We start from the raw sequence: 25698 nt of genomic DNA on the forward strand, positions 1-25698 counted from the left end.
CTTAGAGAGGAAAGGTTTAGCTTCTGTGTGGAAGTGAGAAGACAAGAACGTTCAAGGGAGAACACACGCATATTAACAAGCTTCCCATCTCGTCTCGCATCCACTCTGCCTCTCTCTCCTCTCCCTCTCTCTTTCTCTCTCCCTCTTTGCCTCACACACATGCATAGACAGACCCCCCTCTCACACAGGAGTGGATAGAGAGCGGTGAAGAGCAGAAGGAGCTGGGTGGAAGGAGGGCGACAGGACGGCTGTTGTTGATTGAACAAAGCCAGGAAAGGAGTGCGCAGTCCTGGGGAGAAGAGCAGCTGTGAAATGCCTCGAAGGGAGCCTGCCAGCTACTCCTGCAGAGACCTGAAGGTAAGCCTCGTGCACCGCTGATGGAGGAAAAGAAGAAAAAAAAAGCAGAGGAAGAGACAGAGAGAGAGGAAGGCAGAAAAGAGGTTTTTAAAGCCGCTGATGCATGATACGACCGTGGTACCACGAGAGCTGCTTCCTCTCATTCTGACTGTGGATGGCATAGCATGCTGTGATTGCATTTTGTGTTTCATTGCAGAAGTCAGAAATCCCATCTGGAAAAAAGTGTGCATCACTTGAGGAGAGATCAAAAACTATGAGAGTCACACATTTCGAGGCAGAAACCCAAATGACACATAGGAAGAGAGCAGCAAGTGTTGACGGAAAAAGTGGCCGGATTACCCTCCTGCATCAGTTGCAACCTTTATCATCACATCTTGCCTCCTTCGTCTTATGGCACTGCAGAGATACATAAATCATCACCATGCATCTCCTTGCCCTCATGGCGGGGGCAGGGTAATCAAAAAGGCAATGAATTTCTCTGACGCAAGCAGAGAAAAAGCCTGTCAACACTCCTGCTGTTTGTGCCTACTTGGGTGCCCTGCTGTAGTTCTGTCAGTGCAGCGCAGGAGTTTTACAAGCGCAAGCAGCAGGAGCAAACCTACAGTGAATATGCATATGCGTGTTACTGTAAGTGCATGTGTGTGGGTGGGTGTGTGTGTGTGTGTGTGTGTGTGTGTGTGTGTGCGTGTGTGTATGACTAGGGAAGGGGGTCTTGTACTACCAACGCGCAGCGCAGCGTGTTTTACCTCTTGCATGTTCTTCTACGTTCAATAAAAGCAGGAGATAAAGCAGGGTGATAGCCTGTTCCATGAATATTGTAGACTACACCAAAAAGCATTGATACAAAATCATTTATATTGATTCCCTTGAAACAGTCTCGCTGGCCTGAGAATTAGGGTTCCTTGCTTTAATGTCTGATGTACATCACTGTTTTCTCCTCTGCCGTAGCTCGAGTTTAGTGCACTCTGCAGGATCCACATCTCAAGACTTGTCGCTGTAAAACTTTGATGACAATGCAGTGAGCTCAGCCGCAAAATTAATCAAGCACAGTTTTCCCAGAGCTCCTGTCCATCCTGGTATTGTCTCATCGGGGACTGTCAAGACAGTGTCAAGGCAGTGTGCGGTCATTATTTTTTAATATCTGCTCTCGGGCACAAGGTGGGGGGAGGGATAACTGAGCACGAGGCTTTTTCTGCTGTCTTCATTAACCACATTTTTTACACATCGCACAACCTCGGACCCGCTGGAGCAAAAGGGAAAAGGACAGACCCCTGTGACAGAGTGATTCCTTAATAGTAGCCTTGCAACAAAACCTGCCTATATGTGCCACACTTCGGCTACTTTTATCACTGTAATCTACCGTGACCCCTGCTCACAGTTGGTTGAACCGTGATTGGCTATTTAGAGAGCGTAAGGGAACGTGCTAACTGCTAAGATGTAATTTTTTTTTTGATGGATGGCCTTTGACCTTATTATCAGTGCTATCATCATGGCCACAATTGATGGCTGTGCACCTCGCTCCCCTCCACCTCGGTTATTGTCCATGCCCCGGTCCCCTAACAAGTGGACAAAAGAGGGCAAAGGGCAGATGTGCTGCTCAGCAGGCTCTAAAGAGAGTGTCAAAAGAGAAGATGCTGTGAATAATTAATTGGATCTGTTTATTTAGTCAAGACTCCCTGTCTCTAGGGGATATAGGGAAAGCTCCGTTCTTCAAGCAGATTCACATTCTCTAATACCGCAGCGGCGCATTTGTGTCAAGAGCTTAGCCAGGCGTGAAGATTTTTTTTATTTTTTTGTATTTAGTGCCCTGGAAAATGTGTGTGCATCTCCAAGTACTGCATAATAATACAGTATTGCTTCTGATAGACCTACATGCAGACCACTTATTTATGCAGCACTCCTGAAATAGTTGTCATCTATAGATTTTCCTTCAGCAGTAGTTTGTACACTTGAAAAATGACTGTACTGTTTAAAAGTCCCAGCAAGGCACACTTTTAAGCTGTATATGAATACAATCCGATCTTGTGGTGTTTGGATGGAACAGACAAGCCACATAAAATTATTTCTTACACAATCTTGTCTTCCTCCAAGGAAAATCGCTCTGTTTATGCCCTCATAAATCTGTAGCCGATGCAAATTGGTGTGTGTCTACTGTATCTTAAAGTGCCACCAATGATGCTTATGCACCAGATTTATAGTGCATCCCACTCACTGTTTCGGCTGCAACTTCACAATGCATGCTTTTCCCCCCACCGTCCTGTCACACATAAAGTTGATACAGTGCTGCTGCCGCCACATCCTACATGCAGCACAAACAAACCTTCACCTTCTGTTTGGCAGAGAGAAGACTGCATTAGAAATCATCTCTTTGTTCCCTCATTGTCAGTCTGTCCAGCACACCTATGCAAACACAAATGGACATGAAAGTATGTGCTTTCACACACATCCGTGGTCTCCCATCATAGATAAGGGATAAGGACAGAAAATATTGTTTTCTGGCTCTTTGAGGTTTCACGCAGCTGGGTTCTGCATCTGTAAAAGTTACGAAATAAGTAAAAATGGCTCCTTTTTCCAGGACACCTTGTTCTTAGCATCTGTGTGTGCGCTCATGTGCAACAGTGGTTATCCTGTTCAGGACGTTTGGAAGGAATAATGTTCATGAAGCGAAAGTAGCCAGATTCCAGTAAGACTATTCAGTATAATCAGTCACAGATTGCATTTTGACAGATGGGAAAATGCATTCCACTATACATCCCATGTCCAGGTGAAGTGGCTCCTAAGAAGGCTCATAATGGCTTGTGCTCTTATCTGTCAGCAGCAGCTTATGTGGAATGGCATGGAAAGTTGTACAGTGTCTCTGGCCCTTGGCTTAGCCAGTGGGGCTAAACCAGCTTTCATCAGGAATTATTTTAATAACGAAGGATCCTTTGTAGTTTTCATGCGGACCTCTTTGTTAAACATGGCAGACAATGGCAGAGATGCGTTGTTGCCTCATGTCCACCTGATAAGCATTCAGGTCAGGTTAGTTGAACTAAATTGAGTTATGATTGTGTTACAGGAGGTTTTGCATTCATGAAGCACATGTACTTGAAAAGACCTCATCACATACATGCAAGCGGATCTGGATTGTTTAATATCGTACGTGATTTAGGGCAAAAGCAGCCACAGTCACATTAATTGACTTGTATAATGAATGCCCATGGACATGACTTGCTTACACCAATGCAGAGGCACAACAGCAGCCCCACTAAATTCACAGAAGATAGTTATTCATATTGTGTCAGGACTGCTTATTTCATTTATATTTTATTTGTTTACTTTTAACAAACGATGCACATTAATCAATGTCACTGTAAATGTACCAATTTAGCTTCACATTGAGTGCAAACAGAGGACATACATGCAGATGCTTCATTTTGTGCACCTGAAAAGAATTCAGTGTTGCTCATCACCACAGTATCATTAGGATGCCAAATGCAAACACATCAGGTCTCCTCAACATCTGGAGGGATCATTTTTTTTCATATTTTACATATGCATCTATGTGATATGAGCATTCATCGCCCAGAGGACTGTTATCCATTTTCATTTTTCATTTACATGGATGGAAAATGAAAATGCTGCAGTAACTGTACAGTATTTTGCCAGCAGAATACGTGAAGAGTGATGGCAAGTTGTTTTTATTTACTTGTTATTTCAACATGTTTTTTTTTGGGGGGGGGGGGCGTTTTCTAAAAAAGTGCTGAATGTTTTCTTCAACACCGACTTGCATCACATTTATACGGCTAGGACTCATTCACACAATGTCATCTGCTGCCAGGAACAGAGGTGTACGCTCATCGCTGAAGGACACCTCAGCAGAAACTGCACTGAGCAGAGGGTGTGTTACTCAGCTGCTATGCCAAATGCACCAGTCTGGGGATTTTTAACATGCTCCTGCCAGGTCATAATCCCATTTCATTGTGACTTGCTATGTGCTGACTATAGAGAAGGAGGATCCTCAAAGGGACAAGCATGGGGACACAGTGAAGCATGTCAGGAATTCCAATCAACATCAGTTGACCTTTGACTCCTCCAGCATTCGCCATGCGCTGCCTGGCTCTGCAGTCCCGCCCTCCCATCTTCCCCCTGCTCTCCTGTCCTTTGCAGCGAGGTGACGCTGAAGATTAATGAACCACATGCAGCATCATGGGATTAAGTTGGATGCAGAGGATTTGTATAAGTGGATTTGATTTATAAACAATCAAAGGATTAGTTTGTTGAGAAGAAACGGGGTGTTGGGGCGTATGTACACCCACCCAACCTTTCACATCGCTCTCCATGAGGTTTCACACGCTCCAGGCCTGCATTGTTGAAGAGGGTGCTATTTGGCTCCGGTAGGTGTTGGGTTTTAATCCCATCCACTCCCACTTCAGCAACAATGTGAAATCATGGCTATCGCTTCTTCTTTCTATTTTTTAAAAAACTGAGTCATCGTAGTGGAGAACCAAGGTTCTGAAAGGTGCAATGGCATTTCTTGGTTCCAAGGCTGTGTGCAAAATGTACTGTAAAGGAGAGAGAGAGGGAATGGGGGACAGCGAGAAGGATATATGTGAAAGACAGAGAGAGAGAGAGAGAGACAGACATATCATTAGGGAAATTGTTTCTCCAGTGTGAGTCAAACGTCTCGGTGCAGCAGTGTCACTCCGGAGAAGGTCATTCATGAGAAGGACACAACTGGATACACTCAGCTCACTATCGGGCATAATGGGTAAATGGTTGAGGGACAGTAAGTTTGTGTGTGTGTGTGTGTGTGTGTGTGTGTGTGTGTTTGTGCGTGACTGCTTGTGTGCGCATTTGCTAGGCCTGGAGCCAAACTAGCTGGGGATGTTTTTAGTCATTTGACCCGCCCGACCTCAAAGTGTCATAAGTGAGCAGAGATAGGGATGAAGCCATGTTATTTTATGGGCCAATCTTAGCCTGGGACATAATAATGACAGGTCCAGTAACCATGACTAAAGGGGAGGAGTGAAGGAGGTTAGGGAATCAAGGAAATAGAAAGTTCCAGTGCTTCCATGGCCATGGAGACAGCAGATTAGCCAGACCGTACTAGTCTAGATATCTATCTCATGCAGTGATTCTGTAACTGTAGTTGCTGTGTTAATAATCCTGAAAACTGGTGCAACGTATTTCTTTTATAATTCTTTTTTTCCCCCCAACTTTTCTGCCTTTCTTTATTTCTGCCTTTTTTCCCCTTAGTCTCTCCGGTTTTAGCACTGTATTTGATGAATCAACAGAAAACTGCAAGCCATGACCTCAAAATCTATGGATGAGTGCCCACTAATAGTCAAATTTGTATTGTAAACTGAGGGATATTGCTGAGTTTGCAGCATCTTACTGCCATTTGTAACCCTGTCATGTTCAGCGGCAGGGTCACGAGGGAAAAAGGGAACAGTGAAAACATAAGCACTATTGTCAGATAGGAGTCTGGTCCGTGGATGTTACAGAAATGCATACATTTGAGATAAATTTTCAAAATACTGCTGATTTTTGGATTTCTGAAAAGTTATGCTTGACTGCAGCAGGCAGCATCCTCAGCATTTGCAAAACAGGCACATCTGTGAGAATTTCAAACAGAAAACAGCTTCCCTCCGCAGACTGGAAATGCTAAATTTATTGTCTCCATTAAATGAGAAATAAAAAGAAGTAACTTGCAGAAACCGAACAGATTACAATTATAATGATCACGTACAAATTATAATTTAGATAATTAATCTGTTATGCTTTATCAGTGGCGGTGATTAGTATTGATAAAAAAAAAGGCTCTCTCAATTACAAAACAACTCTTAAATTCCAGAATAGCACACAGAGCTGACAAAACAAGTTTCCAAAGTTCTGAAAATGTAGGAAATTAAATCACAAAGCAAGGGCTATTCTGTACAATACAGACTCCAGGGGAAAATTATAGCCCTTGCCACAGGTTAGAGGGGAAAAAAAGGCAATTTTGCTGTGCTCCGTACAGATTATTGTTTACAGCGTGCAGCGTCAGCAAATAGGGAAAATATATGTACTGTAGATATCCCTTAGGAAGCAACTTCTCTAGTTTGCTGGTACCCCTCAGCTTTAAGCACAACAGATGAGTGCTCTTGTTATCAGGACACAAACACAATTCAGCCAAAGCATCCTGTCACTCTCCTGGTAACAAGATAAATGCTTGTTACCCTCTTAAAGCGCCGAGATAAAACACCCCAGCTGGTATCCATGTTCGAACACCTCTCATTTGAGCTTGTTGAATGTGCTACCGCGAACAGACACTGCAATTACAGCCCTGCTGAAAATACACACAGGTCTGGAGTTCACAAATCTCCTGAGAGCCATGTTTAATTCATGAGAGAACCTAAAATGAGTCAGAAAGCGAGACCTTGCAACCCCTGTAATGTATTCAGCAAGGTTTTTTGAAAGCTTTGTGTGTGTCCCGTGCCTCTGCTCCTCTGTCTTGTCTGTCTCCTCCCTGCTCAGATGCCTGTCACGTCACTCTGCCCTTTGCTTTGGACCATCAAAGTCAACACTACATTCCTGTGTGGATCTGATTTGTGACGTGGTCCTCTCACTTCCCCATGCTCGCTTTTGCATTCCCTCTCCTCACTTGTCTGTGATCAAATAGAGAAACATCAAAGACAGATGACAAAGAAATGTCAGATGTTGTTAAGGTCAGGAACCAGCGACAAAAGTAATTTACCCGTGGTCTTTTGCTTGGTTAGTTACAAGGCCCTTGTTCTTTTCAGTAAATTAAAAGTAGTTGATTTTCGAACAACACCCAAGGGCTCTGTAAGTTAATTGCCTCTTGTGGAGCTCCAAAGGTGTTGTAAGATTGCTGCTAAAATTACAGCTTTATCTGAGCCCCCCCTCAACACACACGCACGCACGCACGCACGCACGCACGCACGCACGCACGCACGCACGCACGCACGCACGCACACACACACACACACACACACTCTCCTCTATAACTACAGCAGCGACTGTTATTAAATCCCACAACATTCTGGAGGCATTGAAAGTGTTCCCTTTCTACTTCTGCTGTCACTTTGGACCTCACATAACAGATGTTTAAAAATACCTATTTCGGCATACAACTCGGGAGCAGAGAAATACTCTTTAAAATCACTTCACACTATAGTGTAGACTGTCAGCACATCACCTACTTGCTCCAGTGGAGCTAAAAACAACCACAAAGATAATATGTACACTGGTTTTATATTAGATTTAATGTAAAGTAAAAGACACAACTGGATTGTCTGTGACAGACGGTACTTATTCGTCTGTCTCTAAATGATTAAGACAGCGATCACTGCCTTTGATCGGATGCGATGTGGCCGGGGTGGTGTGGTGTGAGAGCAGTTGTGTGTCTGCATCTGTGTGCGCATGTGGGCACATGCAGTCGAAACAAGCCTGGCAATGAGGAGCCCGCTCTTTGGGAAAATGACATCATTGACAATGCTGCAGCTGAGCCTGCTTTATAAAGGCGAATTAGTCAACCGTAGACACTGGGTCATCTCCCATGTGACGCTGTCAGCTAGTCCATCAGCGTTGTGCGCTGAAACGTGTTAGTATTTATTCTAGTCTCGGTTTAAGCTGTAAGTGCATGTAACAGTCATCTTGGGGTTAACGATTGCTCAATTTGCCAATCTCTGTCTCCAGAAGAATCAATATGCAGCTGATTTATTTTGCCAAACACAGTGTGAGGGAAACACAATTCTTGGAAACGCTACTTCTTGTACTTAATGCATGTTTACATCCTACAGTCCCATGTGTGGTCAGATTTAGGTAACAAAAGCGAAACATGAATAAAAAAAAATGTTATACTTGTGTTGTTTCATGCAGATAGCATATTACAAGTACGGTTATTGTAGAGGAATTTATTGTCATTGACATGTTTAGTTTCATCATTTTCCAACTTGGCAATGTCTTATGTTCATAAGACTAGCAGTCTACTGCTATGATCATCATTCTGTAAAGTTAAACTTGAGTACAGCAGTGAGCCTAATGGTCATGTCAACATGCTAACATGATCACAATGACAACATACTGATGTTTAATAGATACAAAACATACACCAGCATGCTTTTCCTTGAGTGTACAAATGTGCTGCCAGTGCTAACAGTAGTGGTAGCAGCTTCTTGGATATGCCTACATCCCTGGATATGCCTGAACATCAAAACTCTTTATTTAGTCAAAATATTACATCCAGGACAAATGCAAACATTTGACCTTTTAAACCTCATAGTTCAAACTGCTCTCATGGGTCTCTGTGAGTTCTGATTACACCAGCTGGCAAATATTGACATATTGACAAATTGAAGCAATTTAAATGACAGGTAGATTTTAACGTGCTTGTGGGGATATGCTATACATCAACACAATAATGTTCGGGTAGGCATAACATATGTACTTCTCAAAGAGGTTGTGTCATTTCAATAGCTGAGGGTTGAAAGGCTGAAATGCATATTGGAAAGAACTTGTGTATGACGGTATTGTAGCTCTGACCTTTATTGTCTGCTGCATTGGTTGATTTTAAAATTGGTGAGCAACGGACTGAATATATATCGTTCCTGCAATCCGTAACAAATAGGACTGCTTTAAATTTCACCTTTGAGTGATGAATGTACTTTCCTATGTCCTACAGGTAAGCTTCAGCTGAGGATGGCAGGAGATTCTCGAGTCCTAATGGACCACAACATGGAGATAGGAGTCACACCTGCACAGGTAAAATGCACAGCCACCATATTTGCCCAAAGTGTACTACTTATTACAGTATTTCCACAGCTGGGAAATACTAGATGTGAGATATGAGGGAGATGATGTGAGAGAAAGGTAGTGAGGAGGTGGGGCTTCATTGAGAACAGGGGAAGCAAAATAGATGGAGAAGATACAAAGAGATGAGCATTATTGGTGGGGACAGAGCTATATGTGAAAGAAAACCAGACAGAGTTTTGAAGAATTGCAGGGAATGGGGAAGGTAAAAAGGCTTTTAGATACAGAATAGCTTTGCTGCATAGATACCTTATAGATTGAATAAGTGCTACAGACCATAAATTAAGCTTTACAAGGTGTGATCAAATCTGTTTCAGTATATAATTCAGTTTACTAGGTACTGTAGATGATAAGGAAAGTACCCCCCATTCCCTTCCAATAAGGGATGGTGGAGTTGTGCTTGTTATCTGTCCTGATTCCCCAGCTGATTGGAACTTATACAGCCTACTCGAGCCTGACCAGAAAGGCTCAATGAGAGAAAACACACAGCACTTACTACTGCCACATAGAGACAGCGAATGAATTTGTTTATGGACAATCACCACCAGGGACCATACTGACCAATTACAATGACCAAAGATTGGGAGGCACATCTTGTGACAGCTTTATCTATCACTCAATTAGCCCATCCCAGAGTGTGGAAACAAATGGACCTGTTTTAAGTGTGTTTCATTTCAAAGCTACATAGTGGTCATTAACAACAATTCAAAAAACAACTGCAAATGTTGGCTGTTCTTGTCAGAGGAAACGTTTGACAATTTGACTCTAAAATGCAGTGGACTGACTGTGTTCAGAATCTATATTTGATCCAGTATCCCTGAGCATGGTCTGTAATAAGGGAGCCCATTGACATTTGGTGAATGCATTGTCATCAAGCCGCTAATTGCGATGCAGGTCAATAAGCATTGTCTTTCAATTCTTCTTTGTCAAAACGTTCCTTAAACAAGGATCACTTCAAATCAATGTTGGAAAAATCAATACTGCACATGCAGACCTGACCCAATGTGCATATCCCACAGGACAGCAGAGAAACGGCACCTGACATCTTAATGAAGTTATCTTTAATATACTCGTCAAATGACAGGTTTTATTTAGCAGGATCTTCAATCGAAGGCAGTGCAAGGACATCGTAGTGCCTTAGATTACACTATTTCCCAGCAGAACTGTGCGAGCGATCTTCTCTGAGATAGAGCAGAGGAGCAGCTACTGAAAGCACAGTAGGATGTAACTTTCCTGGTGATGCAAGCATGACTCTGGAGAGAGATGGATCACAGGTGTCCGATTAGCAGTGAGACACTCAGAGGGCACAGGAGATGTTTTCATGCCCCGACACAATGCATTTCAATTATCAACTGAGATTGGAAAGTGTCCGTGTGCTGCCAAAGTGTCCTTGGGCCGTTTGAAAGGTGCCTTACAACTTTGTCCTGGTGTATGTTTCCCTTTATGTCTGTATGAATGAACGTGTCTGTTCAAAATAACAGCCAAGAAACTGACCAAATTCTATCCAGGCCCTCCTGGAATACCCTGCAGACTGTGCGGCATTCAATGTTTTCCAATAACCCTACATGCACTAAAACATGCAACGTTATAATCATGCATGCGTGTGCATGAAAGCAGCTTTCTGGATAAATGCAGGGTGTCTCCCCAGACATATACCACTCATCTTAAGGATACCATGAGGGTGTATTGCGACAGGATGGAGGATCTGTTCCTATCCTGGCCTGCCAATGTCCCATAGGGTGCAAGGAGAGGGAACACAGGACAGGGAGGGAGGCAGGGCACAGCTGTGGAGCCAGATCACCTCGCTGGAGCTAGGCCAACATAGACAAAGACCTCAGTGTCCTTGTGTTCTCGTTGTGTCCTCTCTCTCCATTTCTTTTTTGCCCTGTACGTATATATACATCCACTCACACCTACAATGTCATTGTCGAGCTGCACGGGGAAGTGACTCTATAACCGCAGATAATTTGATTTGGCTCCACCACAGCAGCATGGTTTTGTTAAGCTGAAAGAAAATCACATAAAAAACGCCTACATCCTGCAGTACAATCTCTATATAGCTCTGAAGGAAATATTAACTGATACAAATCCATGTTGGTACCATAAAAACGCACCGATTTGGAGAAAAACTTAATTTGCTGATGGTTTCTCTTCTTTCATTCTGTCTTTCCTCTTACTTTGCCACTCTTTTTTTTATTTTTCCTCTTCGACATAGGTGAAGAAGCTTCCCAAACACTTGAGGGAGGCTCAGATCTCGACAGAGCGAACCCACTTGATTTCCGATCCGGCAAAGAAGCCACGTCAGCGATACGTGCAGAAGGATGGCAAGTGCAACGTTCATCACGGAAACGTGCAAGAGACCTACCGTTACCTCAGTGACTTGTTCACTACGTTGGTGGACCTACGCTGGCGTCTTAGTCTCTTCATTTTCACACTGGTCTATGTAGTCAACTGGCTTTTCTTTGGGTTTCTGTGGTGGCTGATCGCGCTCATCCGTGGGGATCTGGTGCATGCTGACGAGGAGGGCTGGACCCCCTGTGTGGAGAACCTCAACAGTTTTGTCTCAGCCTTCCTCTTCTCCATTGAAACGGAGACCACCATTGGTTACGGTTATCGTGTAATCACAGAGAAATGCCCTGAAGGTATTATACTGCTTTTGGTGCAGGCCATCCTGGGTTCCATTGTTAACGCCATGATGGTGGGTTGCATGTTTGTCAAGATCTCACAGCCAAAGAACCGTGCCGAGACCCTCATGTTCTCACACAACGCAGTCATATCGGTGCGAGATAACAAGATGTGCCTGATGTTTCGGGTGGGGGATCTGAGGAACTCTCACATTGTGGAGGCATCAATCAGAGCAAAGCTGATCCGCTCGCAGCAGACCAAGGAGGGGGAGTTCATCCCGCTCAACCAGACTGACATCAACATCGGCTTTGACACGGGAGACGACCGACTGTTCTTGGTGTCGCCACTCATCATCTCTCATGAGATTAACGAGAAGAGCCCCTTCTGGGAGATGTCGCTCGCACAAATGGAGAAGGAGGAGTTTGAGATCGTGGTTATCCTGGAGGGCATGGTGGAAGCTACAGGTATGAAGGGGGTATGAATTTGAAAGGAAGGCAAAGATAGGTAGAAAAGTAGATTGGGAGGACATAAGGATGACAGATACATGGAAAGAGAGAGAGAGAGAGAAAGAGAAGGAGAAAATGTTGGAGGCAAGAAGTGAACTGAGTGGGAGGGATGAAGAATGGATAAATGGATGGAAAGGCAGAAGTGGCTTACATGAGAAGATGCATTGTGTAAAGGTGGGGGTACCTGTAAGTGCTGCAGATTGAAATGGTATAATGGATGGAAAGACAGAGAGACGAATTGACTCTCTCATAACATAAATTATATTCTGACATTAAAGTAAACAGTTGGTACAAGTTTTAATGGGGAAGTTGGGATGGACGTTATTTGAGGAAAGCTGGTTTCAGCTTCATCTACACAATTTCAAAGTATTGCCACTTCAACTGAGGCACATAACTAATAGCCTGAACCGCCTTGCATATATTTCTTTGTTCTTACCGAAGCCCGCATTTCCACTGTTGCTACTTCAAGGTTATGTCTTTGATATTGTTTATTTCCAAATGAATGAAGTGTAGCTACCCACACATACGATGTGTTTTGGGTAAAGGCGAAACAGTCCTGAAAAGTGCTCCTGGCTGGTTACATTTATGAGGCAGACATGACCAGGTGTTTCTGTAAAGTTCCACTAGACTGACATTTCCCCAGTTTGAGATGGTAGTCGAGTGCAAATGGAAAACACAATGAGTTCAACATTTAAAATGAGATTACAGTGGATGATTTTCTTAAATATAACACTCAAAGTTAGTGTTTTATTATTTTTTTAAACAGTAATCTCCTTATCATCATTAGAAATGTCACAAAGCCGAAATGGTGAATATTAATGTTATAACAATTCACTCATTTAAATGCAATGCATTATACATGTCGCTAATTTACTTCATTGGATACCATCAAACATCAGTTAACAACACACACATTAATCCTTTTAAAAACTTGTACGGACCTTTAAGTGATCAGGCGTGGCTTTGCATTCATCAGAACATTTCTGCCCTATTTTTTTCCCTCTCTCCTCCAAATCACCAGCAGTCATCCTGTTTTCTGCTCACGCTGCTGGGTACTTGACTCAGGCATTAAATCACCTTTCGCTTCACCGGCAGAGAGTATGGCAGGGGTCAAGCCGTCACCGTCCTTGACCGCTAGGCAGTGTACTAATCTGACCGTCCACTGGCCTTCCCCCGCTTTTTTCTTGTGTATGAGGCTTATTTAACAGAGCATAATCCTAGGTATTAAAAGATAACTACAGAATTACAGCATTTTATCCTTTTTACCATCAACAGGTGTCAACTAATTTGTCATCAGCTTTAACTAAATACCTTCACCTGACACAAATGATGAAGTCAGGATTGTACTTACAAAACAACATTATCCCAGACTGTTGGGATTTGATTAAAGCCTCCTGACATTAGTTAATTATGTCCTTTTAATTAAATTGTAAGGTCCTCAGCTCACACAAATTTATCTATTCTTCTGAAATATTACTAAATAACTCCTATAATGTCACTTGCTATTTTAAAAGAATCTGCTGCCAGTGTATCCAGGTATCAGTAAATGGATGACCAGTGCTGTGTTCTACAAAAGCTGCTTGTTTTCTGACCCAACAGAACAGTAGCGTTGTACAATAAACATCTGCGGTTCAATATCAAGCAAGTAATGATCTCATAAACTAAATCCATCTGAGAAGGATTAAAAACAGCATCTGATGAGATCCGTGAGTCGTCCAAGCTTTCAACGTCGTGAGTAAAAACTCACTAATAAACAAAATATCTACCACCTCACAAGTTGGACGCTGTCACATATTTTGGAAGTGACAGATAAGTGGGTGGCGAAATGGCTTCATTCTCTCCTGAGCCGTTAATTGTTTGCTGCATTGACAACCAGCCTAACTGTGAGTCAGGCTCTGGAAATCACTAACAACATGGCACTCCTACAGTGTTTGTGTTAAAAAGTAAAACAAGAGGATGACTTATTAAAGAACATTCTGCCCTCCTACTTGATGACACAGTGTAATTGCACTAATGAAGATACATGTAGTAAAATAGGCGACATACGCACTCTATCACATTGTCACAGTTAATGAACGCAAGACAGTTATAAACGGTCTCAGCACAATAAATTAGGCAAATTAAGATGAATTCATATTTGTATTATGCTGTACATTGATCATCTATGTAATAGAAAACAGGGAAAACTATTTATATAGAACCATGTTTTCATTTTTTTTAATCACAGTCAAGCGCAGACACTTTGACAATTTGTTTCAAATAAATAAACCTCCACAACACCAAGAATTATTTCTGAAGCTGAAAGAGTATTTCACCTATCTAGCTGCTTTCATGTCACAGAAAGCAATTAAGTTTACTGTTATCTGACTAGTTTAATTTACAGATGTATCTTCATCTGCACCTAGATCTTAAAACCTTCCCTTATTGTTTTCATCACATTTTTATTAAGCATGTATGAATGTATTTTTTTAATGTAATTTTAGAAATCAAGTGCAAGAATTGCAAGAATTTATTCACAAGTGATGATGGTCGGAGCTATATTAATGATATAATCAAAAATATACATCATTTTACCAGTGGTAACCATCCCCAGAATGGTATCTTTGATAGAAAGCATGGTAATCATCCATGGGTACCTACATAGCCATTAAACTGAAACTGAATACAAATAGCAGAGAGACCCCTGGATTTGAGATGTATTGTTTATGTCATCAGCCTGTATTTTTTTCATGTCAATGTCTTCGAATGCTTTCATTCATAAAGCCAACAACTAAACTACTCGCTTTAAACAAAGTAGGAATAAGCCACAGTTTATTGTAATGTTGCTGGTACTTCTTCAGCTGTACCAAAAGGCCAGTCATGTACTGTGTGATGTTGCCGACAACAAACCTTGTTTTAATTATTTAACTGTCTCTGAACTGAACATAGGGGGTTTAAGCTTTAGTCCCTGGTTTCCTTCACAGTACATTATTTATAAATAAAATAGGTCCTGTTTTGTTCCATTCCTCAGATTCCGGAAAGCATCTTGCATCAGTACTGTTGCTGTGTAAACAAGCATGTCTGTAGTGGGGTTTTTTTCCTGTTATACTTACTGGAAAAATCTACTAAAATGGGCCCTGAAGTATGCTTCGGAAATGATTATTGGCTGTGGTCTCTAGCGAGCATATTTGTACTATATCTGCATATAAGAGCAAACAGCCTCTGTAAATAGATTCATCCATGAAACTATTTTGGCACTAATAGTAAATAAATTGAGAATAACTGCTGTTGTGAAATGTTGCTTTTTGCCATCATTTAAGGATCTAGCATCGATGCATATCTTCTCCAATTATGCCACTGTTGTCACCTGCAGGCTATGTGTATTACAGCTGTAGCTGCTAATTTATAATTTACAGTTCAAGTACTAGATTTGCTCATTGGAGCATATTTTTAGTCAGTTATGGAAAAAAAGAGTTAACACTTCTTAGAGTCATTGTGTGCTCTCTGTCCTCCAACACTGTCCCTGTTGTGGGGGAAGAGTGGATGTTTGCCACTAGATTTTATTCCATTGCACAGAACGTAACATTGAAAAAGTACATCACAAGACAAGCCCTCAGTGTTTTTGTTTCGGGTATCTGAACGAGTGACTTTGAGTTGCCACGTTGCGTGCACAGGACATGCAACTGTGAAAAGGAAGCCTTGAGGGGAAAACTAAAAGTCATCCAAAACAAGGGCAAACTACAACTTGAACAAGAGCTTTCCAACTGTAGTCCCAGTATGTTCTCTCAAATTACTGAATTTGTTTTAAATCAGTTATTCAAATAGATTATTTATTCGAAACAAGCAGTATCTTTAATCTGCAACTAATGAGCTGTAATACTTGTGGGGTGTCTATAAAATTATTAGGTGTCATATTAGAAGTCATAATTTTATAATAATTTAGTCAGCCAGCTCACCTGGAACATCATTTTACATAAATAGACATTAGGTCAACTTGTTTAGCTTTTATGCTCCAACTGTGTCATTGCCTGGAAGGATATGCCAAGTTTAGCACATCAGCAAGTGAGAAGTGACAACAAAAACTTTGCCCCAAGAAAATTTAGAATCAGGGTATACTGGTAGATACTGGGCGGGGTTGGTGAAATTCAACGAAAATGAAAAGCAGCGACAACAACAACAACAGCAGCAACAGCACGTAATGGCAGCAATTACACCTGCAATGACACTCTAACATGCTCAACAGGTGTAGGGCACAGGGGTGACTAATAACATTAATGATAGCCTTTTTCCATATTTGTGTGCCAGGGCCACAGCACACACAATACCACCACCCTGATACTGACACACCTAAATGCAAGGCAGCCTTATCAAACTAATTATTATACCTGTATTTGATAAGTGAGAAAGGCGTGTTGTCAACAGAGCTATGACTGTGCCTTTATATTCAAAGATTATGCTCGTACTTTTGCACGCTTTATCCTGTTTACTACATTTGGGTAGGTTTGAGAAAAGTGTTGTGGCTGCTCTGATTGTTTAGGCGACGCTAAGCCGTGTGTCTAGTTTACATGCTGTGGAAATCCCCAGCTGTAGCTTTTGTAATGCAAGAAGCAACCAGTTTCACGTTATCGCTTTTGAGACGTTCTCGTTTGCTCAATGTTTCCTGCTTTCTCACTGTTTGTCTGATGAAGACAGCAGAAATAATGGAAAACTGTGGTTAGGTCAAGCATGCACGCACATATGGTTGTCAGGAATAAAATTATCTGAATTCTGTAATCTTTATTTATTACCATGGCTGCTGCTCATCTGCCAACTGTCGAGTCTTGAAGCACATGAGCTCATCACAGCACAAGTGTCTCCTACGCACACTGGAGCCTGCAGCAGACCATGTCTAAAAAAATAAAAAAATAGGTATTTTGCACAAAAGATGCGAGAGAAAAAAGCTAATTCACTGTTTGGAAGCCAAGAGCTTAGCAGCAGAGAAAAGGGGAACATTTGCATACATTATTTGCTTCTGCTTCTTGCTTCGTCGTGAAAAATGAAGTGTGCCTTCAACAACAGATAGTATTCCAAAAACTTAACATGAGTGTGTGTGAGTCTGGTTGATGGCGGAGTTTGGTTCAGTCACTTCAACAAGCTCTCCTTTTTAATCTCAACCCTCAGGAAATAATTGCTCTCAGAATTTATTTTCATAATCAACACAATCAAGACTATACCACTGCATCAGCAAAGTAGTAATCTGGGAAGTTTCTGTGACAAAACTCTCATAAAAATGATAAAGCTGGGTGCAACATCTTTTAAGTACTAATAGGACAAGATACTATAAATCTTAACAAAGCATCTTAATGTATTTGGGCTGCTAAACTGAGAATCCAAAACCACACATCAAATAATATGCCAACAACCTTAATAGACGCGATATAAACCCTTCTCATTAGGGAGTGAAAGATGCTATATTGTCTTTGATGATCTAGTCACAGAAATAACAAACATTTCACAAGTTAAATGTGGAAACTAGGCCACTCATAGAGGGAGAGCTGAAGAAAGTGTGCAAAAGCCCTTCCTCTCGCTGTGACATATCAATTTGGCATCTACATCTATTTAAGAGCACATGCTTGATGTTATTTGGAATATTATGTATTTACAGATTATGTAACAAAAGCTGGCTGAGTAATGCATCTAATAGAAAGACACATTTGCAGTTTAAAATGATCAAGCATGATATGAAACACTTTAAGGGAAGCTACACAGGCATTTAGTCAAATCAACTCATTTTACCTGATGTAATTAGTTGAGTTTTCCTAATGTCTTGTTAATTGAACCTGTCAGACTACTTTAGAGATTGAGGTGTTTAATGTGAGCCATTTCGGTGTAAAATGGGGAGTTGAATTAATGAACAGCTGAGAGTTCACTCCATGAATTAGGCTTATTAGAAAAAAAACTAACTATTTAGGCAGACTTCTCGTGGAGCATTGTTAGACATTTAAAACCCCCTCATATTCTTGTTTTTTTGTAGTTAGAGAAAACAGACACTCACAAATCACCTTACTTTTACTAAGTGATTTAAAAAAAAACAAGAAAAACAATTGTGTTCTAAAGTTCAGTTAAATTAACTGAGCTAGTTTTACATTTTCACATCTCATAACTCATATTTTTAAAGCAACGAGGGAGCTTAAGTTTCTTAGCTGCATACACTTTACATGGTTCACACAAAGCTGTGAAAGGTGGGGCTATGGTCGTCTTGCAGCACTTAAAAAGCTATGCACATGTAGCGTAATGCTAATTAGCAAAATGCTAAAGACCTGTGTGAGCTGGTGACAGTCATCTGAAAGACCAAGAAATAGTAAATAATATTCTCCTTAGGAAGCTTGTAATTTTAAGATTGAAAGAAAGTTATGGGTGTGCCAACTAAAAGTACACACATTTGACATTATTTATGCTAATGGCAAACGTGCAAGAGTGGCTTGCTTGCTAATTGTAAATGAGAACACTGCTTGTTTCCTCTAAGCCTTAGTACCTTACAGTAACTGTAGATTATTACACTTATTTATTTATTTGGGATAAATGGTGATTATATTTGCTGTTTGGTCTTCGTTTGATTGTTTTTGCATTTGGTTCACAATAAGCCATTAGCTGCTTTCTGCAGTTCAGCTTCTCCATTAATGGCCAAGTTCACACCAGGTAGTCTGTTACTGCAGGAAAAGCACAGGTGTAATTAGTACCTTCAATAACCAATGTGTTCTGCTGAGCTCAGACAGTTTCACAACTGCAGTATAAACATGTGCAGGCATCCTGATTTGTCATACAAGGAAAAACCGAGATGAAACAGTGATGGCCATGTTCCATCAATGAAAGTGTCCAAGTGAGTATTTTTGGATGCAAGTGGCTTCCAAGCATTGGATGCTTAATATGAGAGGGACTAGGCAGTATTATGATAACTGACTGGTGCTCTCTAACAGGAAAGCATGACAGACCACACCCTTCACTACTGGCTGCATCTGATTGGATGAACGCATCACTTATAGGCTCTCTGCTCCTGCATGTCAAACCGAACCTACATGGCGGCTCGTTTGGAAAGTTTGGGTTGTATAGCAAACAACTGTTGACCAAAACATGTTTATAAAAACATTTGGGGTGAGAAATGAGCCATGCAGTTGGTAAATCTGTCCTCATTTTACATCAATAAAGATTAGTTTAAAAGTTTTTTTGAAGTTTTCAGAAGCAGTAAATCATGTTGAAAGTTTGTTAATGTTTAAAATAGCCTAAACTTCAACTTTTTGCAAATCAATAGCAGGCAATGCTATGCCCTTTCGAACGAAATGGATTCTGACTATATCAAAATGCATTACACGGATGCTTACATAGACTATGAAAGATATGTGCACCATAAGTGTTTCAGTAAGCTTTGCATGCATAACAACATTACCCAGAAGCCAGTTCACCTAAATGGAATGCAATTATTTTTAATGTTTTCAATTCCACAAAGGCGTTTCCCACTACGAGGACTCAAAATATCTGCCATTAACAATTAAAACCCGACTAATGCACTTTTTGTCCGAACTCACATCCCTTCTTCTTATTCTTCTGCATCTGTCTTGAACAAGTCAAGAATCAAATATGTTATCCAAATAACAAGCACAACTTTTCCCATTCTGATGATGCTAGTTGGACAAAGCAATGCTGAGTTTTGAAATTACAGCTAGTTTCTGCATTGTCTCCAACATAGGACTAACATTACATCCAACTTTGTTTGAAAAGTACACACAAAAGTTTTGCTTTTCATTGCAATATTTTTTTTTTAAAAATGTAGTCTTGAAAGTAAATCTCGTGAAATGAAACATCAAAAAGAACTATTGTGCATTCTGCCTTACAAAGTTTACCGTTACACTGAATGGAACTGAGCCATTATTCATCTTACTTGCTGCTTTTATTTTGATGCAATAAATTCAAAATGTCGCACCCGTGTGACACCTAAGTTGGACCATTGTTCAATGTGTCAAAATTTCTATCACACTGCTGGGACAGTTCACGAGCAGAAACAGAAACTTGCAGTAAAGCTCTAAGACCAAGCCTTTCTGTCTCCACTTCCAGAACAAGTGCAGTTGCTAGAGTGGGCTGTGTGATGTGCTATTTTTATTCAGACTTGCTTATTGGCAAAAACACACTTAAGAAAATAAATATTGACATTTTGTGTGCAAATTCATCATGTATTTTTCACCACTGTGGCTTTCACAAACATGATGGAGGCTTACGGGAAACACTGTTGCCAGTTCTTGTACCTCCATGAATAATTAACTGATGCTGTCGTCCTCTTTCTCCTTACACCTCTTTCCATTTGTATGTGTGTGTTTGTTGACCTGACTTGTGTATGTTTGCCCTCGTGTGCTACATTTTGATGTTGTGTGCTTGTTTGTGTGTGCATACGCCCATCCATACCTGTGGCAGGGATGACATGTCAGGCACGAAGTTCCTACCTGGACACGGAGGTGCTGTGGGGCCACCGCTTCACACCAGTTCTATCGCTGGAGAAGGGCTTCTACGAGGTCGACTACAACAACTTCCATGATGTCTATGAGACCAACACCCCTACCTGCAGCGCCAAGGAGATGGCCGCTAAGCTTCGGGATGGGCCGCTATTGCCGCAGCTTTCCCTTCTCAGCCCTGAGCCCAAAATGCACACTTTTGACCCCCTAAACCGCCTGTCAAAACAGGATCCGCTCAGCCAGGACGACGAGAAGGAGGAGAGGGATTCACTGGGTGACAGAGGAGAGACTAATGGCTCAGCTTTGGAGGAGCCTCCATTCGCTGATGGACTGCCTGACTGATAGGCCACATCAGCTGAAAACCCAGGACTAGACAAGAGGACATGACAACATAACGCTTCATTTAGTCAATGGCCAGCTTGTTCCACTGCAGTGCTTGGAGAGACATCTGTCTCCAGCCCTCAAATCATGCAATACTCCTCTACTAGAGTGTCAATCTATAGTATAGATTGGTTTTGTAGACAAGTAAGTACACATACACTGACACACATGTACAGTATCTATATCTACACTTAAAGGTTGGTGGTTCAGATTGTCTTTTTATAATCTTAACGACCACCTACTGCTATAACTCAGCAGCTCAAGTTCTATTATGTAAACTTGAACTGAAACTGGTAGCCATGACAGCGTACCATGGGCTTATTATGGATACTCCAATATTCTCATTTTAGAGTGTGTTACTTCAGCTTCATTAGAGCCGAGTCTCATAACTCAGCTCACGTGTCTGACAGCAGCTTCTGCGTGGTAATGGAACCTTGCGATTGAAGTTTTTTTTTCTAAATGTGGGAGATTAATATTTCCTTTATCTGTCAGTGTTGTTATTCTGTCAAAAATCTCATTCACTTAGGAGGACAGGCATAAGGCTTCTAGTTCGCATAGGCTAGAGAAGATGTAGGAAACTGTTCTATAAAAGGCGTCGTGTACCGGCAACCATGATCCAGTTTTGTTTTCTTTGTCCACACCTTTCTTCATGGTTGTACTGTCATAAATACCCTCTTAGTTTGTGTCTGGTTGCGTCCCCAACACTTTGAGAGCCTTGACCCAAAAGAAACCAGCTAGTACCTCATTTTATACTCATTTTCAGGGTTGTAAACCAACAATAAGACCAAGGCAGATGCTACTAAAAGCAACACAGTCTCCCAAACACTACAATCCTATATAACTAAACTGCACTCACCAAGACAAATTTACTTTTTTGAAATCAATATATATATATATTACTTGCTCCTTTTCAGCTGGCTAATCATATATGAGACAGGGCAGTCACATCCTGGCAGCCATAAAATGAAAAACAATCTTCAAACAGGCAATGAAATGGTTGTTTTTTTTAACACAAATTGTGATATATTCCTAAACCTAACCATGTAGTTTTGGTGCCTAACCATAACTAAACAGCAAGTAAAAACTGAAAGTAAATGAGTGACAATGGAACTTCGAAGAAAATCAGTCTCACACCCAGTCACATGGGTTGCTGACATAAAATGCAGGGCCTTAAAATTTAATTTAATAGCTGAGGTTCACTATACAAAATTGAAATTACAGATACCAACAATGTCATTTTGACTAGTCGTACTTACACTGTGACAAGTCAGAATTTTTATTAAAGCTTTGTAGAACATCCTTCTGACTAGTCAAAATGACAATTAGTGATATCTGTAATTCAGTTTGGACTAATCAAGACAATAGTTACAGATATCATGAAGACTAGTCCAAATTGTTGTACTGTGAATTGTGATGCTGCTCATGCAAGGCCTTCCATTGAATATTGGCCCGGTGAGATTGCTTCAATCTCAGCAGAATGGTGGTTACTGTGGTGGATAAGATCGATAGAAATTGCCATGAAATAAAAAGTCTTCATCAGCAAGGAGTTTATGGAGAACGACAGCTTTGTTCATTAGAGACTTGTGGTTGGAATTTGCTAGAAGTTTGGCCTCGGGCTGCTCTGACGTGGTTATATGGTTACAGTTGCAGGGCCATAGTATGCTTGAAAGTCAAGATGTTAAACAGATCTACAATTTCATTCCAACTAGTTTAAACTTTCTTTTAGATATCTAATATGGACAATATAGATATGTTGAACTGAAGGGCATTAAAGATATCTAGAATTAGAACTAAGACCAGTCAGAATGAAACTGCAGATATCTAAAACTGGAGTTACAACTAGTCATAATTCAGCTGCAGATATGCAGCCGAACTGTAGATAACTGTAATGAGAAATCCCATACACACGAATGGAAAAAGTGACGTCATTTGTCCTGGGAAGAATGACATTGTGGATATCTGAAATGTTCTTTTTGACTAGGGAGAACTGAATTATGGATATCTGCAATACATATCCAGTCCAGCTATTAAATTTTAAAATGCCTTGGCATATGACTTATGCCTCATCCTTAAACAGACTTTGTGGCTCTTTGAAACTTCAAGCCTTTCCCACTGCATCACAGGTAAGAAAATGTTTCCTTTAAAATGAAACTACATTTCCTTTAAAATGTAAATGAGAATGCAGTTAAGTTGTATTGGAACATAACTCTGGGGAGACAGGTTTGGGAAAAGGTTACATATACTACTTATGTGACTCCTCTGAAACTCTTCTTGGCTAGTTAAAGATTTAATTCCTCTTGCCACTGCAGTAACTGAAACAATGATTCCAGCCCCTTTTTGGTACATAAAGCACAATTTCCCATGCGGGGGACTCCACACTGACCTAACCACCCACCGAGCCACCACCACTGGCTGATGCATGTCAGTCCTAGTTACAAGTGACATTCAAATGTAGATTCTAATATTTATATGAAGTATTTATGCTAAACTTCTATTTGAAATGTTCTGGATTTTTATACACCGTATATATGAATATTTCAAATGATCCACAAGCAAAATGACATTCTCCATGTATCCTTTTATGTTTGTTTTGCTTTACTTTTAAATATTTAAAAGGCGTTCAACCTTGATATTTTTCACTTCCCTAAAACCTGAGAGTATTGATGATAGTAACATATTTTCTGTCTTATATCATGAGTTTAGTCTCTGAACAACTCTTTGTTTGTCTCTTCTGTTCTTCTGAACATCACCTCTAGTTTTTGCCATGGCATTTGAAGTCTCTTCTATCCACACACACTTGGTTCAGTCTGCACCCCCTGGTGCTTGATATATTTTATGGCCCTTGACTACTGATTTGGAAGCTGACACTTGACCTATGTGGGCTGTGACCCACAATGTTTCTTTGACTTTCCTTTGAAGGACACAGAGCTTGCGTGCATGAATCAACCCTTATTCTCTCCCATTGTTGAGTAAGTTTAACACAGTAAGAAATACAGGGTATTTTCTAGGCATGCAAAGTACAAGATTTCTACAGTATAATATCAGAAAATGTATTAATATCAAATTATCATTTGTTGAAAGAAAAATGAGATTCCTGATACTTCAGTCTTCCACTCCCCAGTTTAATGATAAATTGTTGTTTTTTTTTGTTTTTTTTTTACAGATGTCTGTCCATTCAGTGTTTTTATTTTCACTGTGACATTTTAGCACCTTACTATGTATACCATTTGCTGAACGATACATTTGTCATTAGAGAGAGATCATCTTTCATTCCTGGAATGTCATCTGTTTTCTGTGTGTTCTCATGGGAATAAACATAATATGGCCAAAAAGAACAACATGTTCCTTTTAGATAATATACGCATGCATGAACAAGCGTATGAGAACGTGCAACGGTGGAGCCATTTTACATGCAACTTTGAATCTGATAATATGATACTACTTTCATTTTGAGTGAGACGCTGCACTGTATCAGCTGTGTTGCGGCGAAACGACATTTAACCTGTGTGGCTCTGGGTGAAACAACTCTGTCTTGCACACATGCTACCTGAAAATTGGATTAGCTGTGCATCAAATCATGAAAAGGAAACTCCAGCAACCATTATCAACACAGAACAATCTTGTCTTGCACTACACCTTGAGGCAAAAACTGCTTTATGCATGCTAAGGAAGCAAAGATAAAGATGATATCAAGATTTTAGTTGCCTAACTCCCGCGTCTGATTTTGAATGAATTATATAAATTTGTACTGCAATAGCCACTGTTTTCTCATGGATTAACAGCACTGAGTCTGCGGAGTCCTCAGGACCTAAACGGTATCCCTGAGTCGGCTTTATGTGCTCGGAGAACGAAATTATATGCAAGACACATGCACACACAGAGGAAGACACACCACAGAAAACAGCCGGCAGAGTGGTTAAGAAGCCTGACACAGCTATTAACTAGTGACAGAGAAAACACTGCAGAAGTCACAGAGGTAATCACATTTATCCAGCATATCAGAGTACAACCACTCAGAAGAATGAAACGTAATGTTACGTTTGATGACCAGTGTGACACAGAAATTCACTGAATTACAGCAATGTGCTGTCAAGGCTATTCTTGTCCGAGCTATTAAATTTGGAAGCGGAATCGTCAGCAAGCTGACAGTCCCTGATTCAAATCTGAATAATGTACGATGATGAATATAATGCATCCATTGAATGGTGCATTGAAATAGGTACCCAAGGCAGGTGCATGTGGGTGAGCGTGTGTGTGTGTGTGTGTGCGTGCGTGCGTGCGTGCGTGCGTGCGTGCGTGCGTGCGTGCGTGCATGGCCAACAACACATTTTTTCATACAATGACACACACAACTAAACACAAAATTATCCATTTAGGCTTTTTCCAAGTTAGACATACCCTTTTCACTGAGAGGAAATTATAAAAGAGGACAAAGAGAAAAAAATTCTAAAGCTGATGAATGACACCACACCATCAGAGCAACTAGCTATTGTTCTTTCTCTTGCCATGGCTAGCTAATACACTTCCCTTCTCTGTTAAATAATGCATGCTTGTTACGAAGAGGGAAACATTAACAA

General features: G+C 40.9%; 1 protein-coding gene across 1 annotated transcript; it reads left to right on the forward strand.

The window, feature by feature from the left end:
• kcnj5 (potassium inwardly rectifying channel subfamily J member 5) lies at positions 1-25242 on the forward strand. The gene is made up of 4 exons (XM_023271184.3): positions 1-357; positions 9023-9102; positions 11366-12239; positions 20703-25242. The coding sequence occupies exons 2-4, from the start codon at positions 9040-9042 to the stop codon at positions 21080-21082; spliced, it is 1317 nt and encodes a 438-aa protein (XP_023126952.1). The 5' UTR covers positions 1-357; positions 9023-9039; the 3' UTR covers positions 21083-25242.
• Positions 25243-25698: the final 456 nt, after the last annotated feature.

The sequence above is a fragment of the Amphiprion ocellaris genome, chromosome 7 (assembly GCF_022539595.1).
Source record: "Amphiprion ocellaris isolate individual 3 ecotype Okinawa chromosome 7, ASM2253959v1, whole genome shotgun sequence".
Lineage (NCBI taxonomy): Eukaryota > Metazoa > Chordata > Actinopteri > Pomacentridae > Amphiprion > Amphiprion ocellaris.